The sequence below is a fragment of the Sciurus carolinensis genome, chromosome 2 (assembly GCF_902686445.1).
Source record: "Sciurus carolinensis chromosome 2, mSciCar1.2, whole genome shotgun sequence".
Taxonomy (NCBI): Eukaryota; Metazoa; Chordata; class Mammalia; order Rodentia; family Sciuridae; genus Sciurus; species Sciurus carolinensis.
The window spans coordinates 27898631-27907579 of NC_062214.1; the positions used below are offsets into that span (position 1 = coordinate 27898631).

The 8949-nt window shown below is 44.0% G+C and overlaps 1 protein-coding gene across 2 annotated transcripts; it reads right to left on the reverse strand.

Annotated features, from left to right (window-relative positions):
- Window positions 1–298: 298 nt before the first annotated feature.
- Snrpb (small nuclear ribonucleoprotein polypeptides B and B1) lies at window positions 299–8745 on the reverse strand. Of its 2 annotated transcripts, none has more exons than XM_047534236.1 (7): window positions 8589–8745; window positions 6261–6412; window positions 4078–4189; window positions 2526–2678; window positions 1935–2073; window positions 1489–1614; window positions 299–691 (listed from the first exon to the last, which is right to left on the reverse strand). In XM_047534236.1, exons 1-7 carry the CDS (start codon window positions 8589–8591, stop codon window positions 654–656), a joined length of 723 nt encoding a protein of 240 aa, XP_047390192.1. In that variant the 5' UTR covers window positions 8592–8745; the 3' UTR covers window positions 299–653. The 2 variants fall into 2 exon arrangements, with proteins under 2 accessions (XP_047390192.1, XP_047390199.1); XM_047534243.1 differs by having other exon boundaries at window positions 299–838.
- Between the last annotated feature and the right edge of the window lie 204 nt (window positions 8746–8949).

The following is an 8949-nucleotide window of genomic DNA, read 5'->3' on the forward strand; positions in this document are numbered from 1 at the left end:
GCACACCACTAGTCTTTTTATTTTAACATCTCTTTTGCATTTAGAACAATCTGAAGTTTGCTTTACTAGATCCTGGAACAGTGGTCAATGACCACCATACCAGCTAAAAAGACTGGATGGAAGAAATCATGGAGATCCTATAATTCAAAAACTGTGTTTAATTATATGTACGTGTGGGAGAAAGTGTGACCATTGTTCTTCTCCAAATATGGTTTTCATTTTTAGCATTTGCTTCATGAAGAACCAACAAGCTATCTAGATGAGTGTTTTCCCAAGTGAACATATACCAATTCACTCCTTACCAAGAGCATATGAATGTTTATTTCAACGAGCTGAAGTTTTGAGTTTGATGAGAGAAAATGTCTCAGTCCAATTTTGCAGATCTCTTATTATGGGACTATATATCAGATGCAAAGGTGTAGTATTTTATAGGGAAGCAACTAAGATTAGGGCCAATTTTTCCAAGGCAACCCTTTTGGATCTATTAAGCACCCAATATATCAAAGGATGCTTACAAATGGATACATCAGGTGCATTTACAATATTCTCTTGAGAGTTTATTATAAACCAGTCTCATAGGCCACAAGGAAATAAAAGGACTATGTACAGCCTTACGGGAAACAGGCAGGGAGCTGAGGAGGGCCAAGATGAGTCTAGGGCCTTGGTGGGCGCATTCCCGGGGGAGGGGGCCCTGTAAGGGAAACCAGACAATCCGGTGAGACTCCAGGAACAACAGCATAACAAACAAACAGGTGTGTGGTAACGTGGCCCTGGGGGATCGGGCCCACGCCTCTGTGGAGCTACTTCCATAACTCTGTGGCCAAGGGTCAAAGGAGGCCTGAAGTAAGAGTAAGAAGTTTAGTCAGTGCCTGATCTGCAACTCAGATCCCCACCCCTGCCCCAGCCTCCCACACCCTGCAGTTATCAAGCAATGTGAAGGAGATACATGGTGTTAACTGGGGACTTTTCTGGGGTTGACTGGGTTCCCATGCCTGGAAAACCCAAAGTAGAAACAGGGATTATGACTGTGGTTTATCTTAACAGCCACTATGGCTTGGTGGAATGAACACAGGTCTGGGAAGCAGGATGCTAACTAAGTTTTCTCTGAGCCTGTTTTTCTATCCATGTAGTAACTATCTCAGTATTTCTCAAATTGAAGTTAAACAGAAATACCTAATAAATAATATCACAAAGCCCAGAGTCCTTCATTACTAGATGCTATCAAATCATAGGGCATATAACAATCTCACAGCCCTTATTAGGGATCCTCAGAATGCATTATTTATCAGTGCCCTGAAGACACTGGCTTAGACATTGAGAAGTACTCTGGGTACTCTTAACTGTCCCTTCTGGACAATGTTGTTCTCCAATAGTTCATTTCCATGGCCAGAAAGCCCAAAGGACATGATCTAAATACAACCTTCCCTCCACTTCCCATTCCACTAAGCTCTAGGGAAAGAAGCCAAAATCACTGCTGCAGGCACTTACCTCGCATTCCTGGGGGAGGGGGCCGCATTCCTGGAGGTGGCATGCCCATCGGGGTCCCTCGTCCAGGGGGAATCCCCATTGGGGGACCCATGGGAGGCCTCATACCAGGAGGCGGGCCCATCATGCCTGCAAGAAAAAAGCCCCCAAAACAGAGCTCAAATGTCTGTATGGGAAAGGAAGCAGGAAACAAAACTGTCTACCAAGTCAGATGGATCTCTCCACCCTCTGTCTCTACTAGCAAACTGGCATATGAACCAAAGAGCTGGGCTCCCAATGGCTCTTGTTCAGCTAGCTAGTTCCAAGGTCAGTCAGTCAGGCTGGATCTCAGAGTAATCCTGCTTAATTATATAAACTCATCATCAGTTTCAGTCAAAGTTCTATCTCATCATGAATCCAGCTAAAGCATCTTTCATCTATTTGCAATGGTCTCCTTATGGGCTCCTCACCTGGAGGGGGTGCCCCTCGGCCCATAGGTGGTGGAGGACCGCCACGGCCTGGTGGATACTGGGTTGGAGCCCCTGCAATACTGGCAGTGGCAGCAGCTGCAGCAGCTGCAACAGTGCCTCTTCCTTGTGGGGTCATCACCTAAAAGGACACAGAAGAATTAAGCAGAACAATACAGTGCGATGCTACCATTCTTCTCCCCAATCTGGTAAAAGAAATATCAGACACCAAATCTCCTAAAGCTACAACTCATGGTATCAGACTACCTATCAACAACCAAGTGTCAAGAAACATGCAAAACTGAATATCCATTTCCTCTATCTTCTAGGCCTGATTTTACAATGCCCAATCCAACTTAGGGAAAGCCCTTGCACTTTCAAATAAGACCAATGACAGGTTTTAACACGGTATATCTAATATCGTCATGGAAACAATTTGCTCAAATATAGTTGGTTAAGATATTTTCTGTGTATCTCTTCACTTTAACACACACTGAGAACCTAACAATCATATGATGGTCACTCTGAACTCTTCTCCAAGTTTAAGGATCCTCCCTTTATCCGCCACAAGTTGGTGCCTTTCCAATGCCTCACCTGTTGGGATGGCCCACCAACCCCGCGGACTGGTCCAGCAAGACCTGCAGGAGCCTGGGGCATAGGAACACCAGCTGGGATTCCTCTGCCAGCAGCCCTGCCAATTCCTGGGCCTCCAGCAGCTCCAGCAAGTGGCACTCGAGCAATGCCAGTCTGAAAAATAAAGGAACATGCTCAGTGACTTAAGAGAATCAGAAGTAAACTTTAGAATGTCATTGCCAAGAGAGTACCTCAGATTTATAAGGAATTAAAACAGCTTATAAATTAATACCTACCCACATGCACTAATACCATTCTCCCTCTATCTAAGATTATATGCCTCCTATCACCACTGAAGTAGGCTTGAACTTAAACCTAAAAGAAAATAACTCAACTCAACCACTTATATACACTCCTGTGAAAATTAAAACCAGAGTAAAGGCCCAGGATTCCATTCAGAAGGGATCAGGATTCCATTTTACCTGGCCAACAAAGGGACATGAATGAGATCCACTCCCAGTTCTGACTCTCACCTGCTGCGCAACAGTGGGCAAATAATTCCACAATTATGAGACTCAAAAAGTTTCTCATCTGCATGTAATTGGGTTACAGAACTGTCTGTGGTCATGAAGGTTTACAATGGGCTACTTTAAAGTAGCCAGCTCTACTGGAAGTACCAAGCATTACAGATACACATGCTTTGAACAAAAATAAATAACATCTCTTGCAGATTTTATAATTGGAAAAAGTTGCAATTTAGGAGTCCAAAAAAGGGAAATGACTTATATGAACTATTACCGTACTATCTTGAGAATATCTTTGTCACTAATATGACTTATAACAAAGAATAAGTGGTAAATATTTACAAAATATCAAGATAGCAAATTATCACATGCACATTGTGTTAAGTATAAAAATCCATACATGGATAGTTTAAAAACACAGGGTAAGATTATTCTCTTTACTAACAACATCTTAAAATGAAAAAGGGAAAATAAACTTGGTTAGATTATCTAAAGCCTGCTCTATTTATAAATGTAGCTTGGTGTTTACAGAAGCAAGATGGGAATCAAATGTCAGTTTCACCACTTCTTACTTGGGATATCTTAGGCAAGTTACTAAATCCCAGTTTGTTTCATTATAAAGTGAGGGCAGTTGATCTCAAAAGACTTATAAGTATTAAACAAAATACTGAGTGCCTGGTACACAGCAGACACTCAATTAACACTATTACTCTGTAATCGTAAAAAAACGGAGTATAGATGTATTCTATTTTAGGGGGTTAAGAATTTTTAGGATCTGCCTATACTTTGTCATCACGTTAGGAAATAACCCAGATGGCCTTAGGTACCTCCTCCACTGACACTATGTATATCAACTGAAGAAGAGGGAAGCTTTATATTCAGAAATACTCAAATTCTATTCCTTCTCCACTTCTTACTTGCAGAGCAGTCTCTTTAAGATTCTTAAATGGGGGCAAACCCAAAGGATGCCTATGAGGAGTGCAATGAAATGCCAGGGAGCCCTCCCTGGCTCACAGAGGGCCTCCCACAGGCTTCTTGCTCAGACTCACATCTTTGGGAGGAGGTCCTTCTACTGTCATTGAGACCAGGTTCTCCCCTCGAAGCAGCACCAGACCAAGGACTCGTTTCTCTTCCCTTTCTGCTTGTTTGGAGTTCTTCGGCCTAAAAACAGGTTTAGAAGAGACAAAAAAAGCAAGCGTTACAGAATGGGTCAAGTTTAGGTTCACCTGCCTAGGGGTCTCCAAGGTTTGCTTTTTGCTCCATCTCCAGATAAATGCTGAACAGGTCCTCTGAACGATTTCCACAGGCTGAGTATGTGAGCCCTTAGCTGGCTGGCTCTTTCATACCAAACCAAGAAGATGCATAGACCAAGAGACAGAATAAGAGGCAAGAAAGTCCAGCCGTGGTTCAAATGCTCTTTCACATTCAACCGTGAAGGCCCCTCCCTCACCTTAAGGTCCTGCCAATGCCAAGTGGCAGCCTAAACAATTTCACAAGAAAATCCAACCTACCCCACTTCTATGCAACATCCTTCTAGGATCAATTCAACCTCACTGGCCTTCATATCTGTCCCTCACCTCACACCAGAAATAGGAAAAATAAAGGAAAAGGTAAGAAAATTCTCAAATATATAGATGCTGAATTTTCTCATATGCAAAATAGAACTTTCACATCTGTTCCTCAAAAGCACAAAAACAAAACCCCAAACAGTAACAACCAGAAAAAAATGGACAAAATAAAAACTGTAAACTAAGAAAAATAACTGCAATGGAACAGGGAAAAGCGAAGCCAAAGCCAAGATCCTCAAAATAAAGACAAAAATATCCCCAAACAGCAAAAACCAGAAAAAGATGGACAAAATAAAAAAAAATGTAAACTAAGAAAGATAACTGCAATGGAACAGGGAAAAGGGAAGCCAAAGCCAAGAGCCTCGAAATAAAGATAAAAAGTATCCTGATTTTAAAAAAAATTAAAAAAAAAAAAAAAACTTATTTTGATATTTTATATTCTATTGACTGGTTTTCTGTGGATGAACTTTTTTTCCTTTTTAGTTCATATTTTCTTATTTTTTTATAGTAAGCATGTACTGCTTTTTCATAATAAGAAAATTTTATGGGTAAATATTTTCCAATAAGCATGTTTATCAGTATAACATCAGTTGCATCTAAAAAACAGAAGGGAACCAACTGGGATAGTTCCCAGCAATCTGCTGACCCCTCTGTTAATGTGTACTGGGCACTCAGGCATCTCTACTATTTTTTTTTTTTTTTTTGGGTGGGGGTGTGGGGATGGTGTACTGGGGATTAAACTTGGGTTTTTTACCACTGAGTTACATGCCCAGCCCTTTACATTTTTTATTTTGAGACAGGTTTGCTAAGTTACTTAGGGCCTTGCCAATTTGTTGAGGCTGCTTTCAAACTTGCAATCCCCCAGCCTGTCTCCCCAGTTGTAGGGATTACAGGCATGCAGCACCACTACACCCAGCGATCTCTACATTTATTCTACTTCTTGACCTTACACCACAAGAACTGCCAGAAGAATCAAAGGGGATTCAGTTAGTGACCACATACTATGGACACTGCATATATTGAAAGTGAGCATATAAACATAAAATCACATAACCTCTTTGGGCCTCAAGATGTTTTGAATGTACAATAAGACAGAAAGTTAGACACAATAGTTGAATTGGCCAGAAGCTTAAGATCGGTTAGCCAATAACTTATGGAATTATAGCAAAGCAGAAAATAACTCCGATTGTCTCTAAAATGCCAATAAAAATCACTGGCCCCAAACCCAAATGGGGAGCAGAGCACTTACCCTGAAGAGGGTGAGAGGCTTCTTAAAGCAGTTTCAGACCAGGCTGCATTAGGAGAGCCCTTTAGGCTACAGCTTTACAAATAGGTAATGAGGCCAGAAAATCAAGCTCTCCCCCCTCACACACCTGTGGGGAGAACATGAGAGCCCTTTACCCCAGTACCCAGGGGCATGCAAAGTCAGAGAAATAAAAAGCCTAGCAGCCCTCCTTGTGACCTGTACTTTGCCAGAACTAGAGAGCAAGACTTGCTGGACTAAGGAAGATTTCTCAGTGTTCAATGTTCCCGTTTAAGTCTGCCCTCAAAAACAGGAGAGCAAACACAGAGGAACCAACTAGCTACTCAACACACATCGCTTGTCCCACCCACCCATTCCACTTCCTGTCTTCAGTCCCCACCCCCAACAACCCTCTCCTCACTTGATCTTCCTGAACTCATCACAATCACAGAGGATCAAATTCATATGCTTGTCGAAAGCCTTGAAGGTACCAATGAAGATCCGGCCATCTTGCAGGATGCACCTCATCCTGTAGTCAATGTGCTGCAGCATCTTGCTGCTCTTGCCCACAGTCTGCAAAGAGAAATCAGCAAGGATGAGACTTCGTTCTTTTGGTCTCACAGCCCCCTGGGCTTCCCTAAAATCTTCCACCGCAGCTTTATTTTTCATGTGCCTATCTTTCTCAATAGATTCTTAGCTCAGTTTGCCACCCACAGCCCTTCCTGGGAATTATTCCATGCCATCCTGTTTGTTTCCAGCCTTGACCTCTGTCCAATAATCTGCTTTCATCCTTCCCTTAGAAACCAGTAAAAATCCCATTTTAAAAACTGAGTAGAGCTGGAGGATGAGCCCTAAAAAATAAAAATGTTTTGTTTTTTGGTGCCAGGGATTGAACTCAAGGGCACTTAACCACTGAGTCACACTAGGTTGCTTAGTCTCACTAAGCTGCTGAGGGTGGTTTTGAACCTGTAATCCTACTACTGCTGCATCAGCCTCCCCAGCCATTGGGATTACAGGCATGAGCCACCACTTGGCTGGCTCTAAAAATTTAATCAAGGAGAAGCTTATTACCAGAAAAGTTGATTAGCTTAGAGATGAGAGGAATGGAACAGTCAAATCAAAAATTTATTAGTGTGACTTGAAGACTTTCTGAGAGGGAATTTTTTCTGATGGCTACAGTGCTAATCAGTTTGGGCACATAATAGTCCTTAAGATCACAGAACACTCAATTCTTAACAACACTTCTACTTTCACAGCTTGTCTTTCAATGTAACCTTACTAAAATAAAACTATCACCATATGAAATGTCAGCTGGCCATGGCAGTTGTATTTCTCACTAGAAACATACCACTGAGCATTTGATCTCTATAATCAGTTTCTCATCAGCTGTTGTAGTAGGCCAGCCCTAACTTATCCAAGGGCCTTTTTGTACCAGGCACAGTGCTTGCTGTTTATCTCTGAGCTTGAACAAGTTTCTAAGCCCATAAATGTGTAGATCTGAACTTTGACTCCCCTAAGGTACTGCCTGCCACCCTAAAGATCTAAGTTATGTGGTTCTTTCTCCCTCAGATGCTCATTTTAAACAGCTTCTATCCACAGGGATCTGAACCTGTAAGGCAACATTACTGGTCTATTTACTTTTTAAGAGTTGTTACTGGAAGCTCACTGTGTAGTCAGGCACTGTTTATGTTATTGAATCCTCAAAATTGGGCCCATTATCACTCCTATTTTACAGACGAGGCCACTGAGGTCAGAAGAGGTTACATAATTTGACATGGCACACAGCTGAGAAGCTCTGCTGAAACCTTGTCAGCCAATCCTCCAAAGACTGACCTATTAGGTTTCCTTCCTTCCAGTTTCATCTGCTACATAAAAGTCATCTTTCTCTAAATCCAACTAAGTTCCTAACATTTTTCTGGTTTAAATCCTTCAAAAACATGCCTCATCGTCAACAGGACAAAGTAGCAAGCAAGAGCTTTAGTAACCAGTTCCTGCCCCTTCCTCCCATCTCTTCTCCCTTTCCCCTCCAGCATCTTCCATGTCTTTCTTTGTGCTCGGGTTCTCCGGGTCTTTAACATCCCCTCCCATCTACTCTGGGTAAATTCCTGACAATCCTTCAGGAACCGTGGGGAGAAAGCATTTTTACCCCGCCCCTCGCCGTTACTTTCGCCCAATGCTGAAGCCCCACACTGAATTATATCATTCTATCACCCGCATCCTCTACTGGAAAGTGAACTCGGAGGAGGAAATACATCAATTTCATGAGAAGTCAGAACATGCAAACATAAAAGTATGTTTAACAACTGAGTCCAACTCTTCCTCCAAACAATCTCACCCTCCCGCTTCCTCTTCCCCACCCACTAGACTTCTCTGCAACTCCTCCGGCTCTCGCCCCTTTCACAAGTCCGAGCCTTATCCGGGATCCTCTCTAGTCCTCCTGGGGCTTTAGCGTCTGGTCCGAAACTCCGGACACATTTATTCAGCCGAAGTTTCCTCCGGGCCCCCCTGTGCCTACGCGCTCCTGCCTCCGCCACTACGGAGCAAGCGGGCCTCAGACCCCGGATTTCGTCCTTCCCCCCCTCCCCACTGCCCCGCCGGTCAAGGTTCTGGTCTTTCTTGCCCGGACCGAGCAGCCAAGGCCTTCGCCGCCATTAGCGGGTCCAGCCCACGGCTTTTCCTCCAGTCAGCGGCGGCCCCCACTCCGCAACAGACTCGAAAGCTCCTGTGCCCCTAGCCCGCATCTTCTCACCATGGTGGCGGTTCTGATGGCTTTGATTCCCGCCGGATTCGCCTCCACCGAGGCCTAGACGCCCGCCAACAGCCGGATTCCCGCCGTCGCTACCGGAAATGTGACCGCCGGCAAAATGCGGTCGGGTAGAAAGCTAGTTCCGGTCCCGGCGCAGGGTCTTTTGAGTTCCGAGCTCAAAGCTGATGTGCGTGTGGGGGCGGGGGCGGGGGCGGGGGCGGGGGCGGGGGCGGGGGCGGGGGCGGGTTGGGCTGGAGAGTGGGCGGTGGTGTTAACAATGAACACACGCCTACTGGGGCGGCGTGTGTCACAGTCGCCTTTCTTCCCCTGCTCATTAGTTATCCATCCTCATCTACTACTTTTC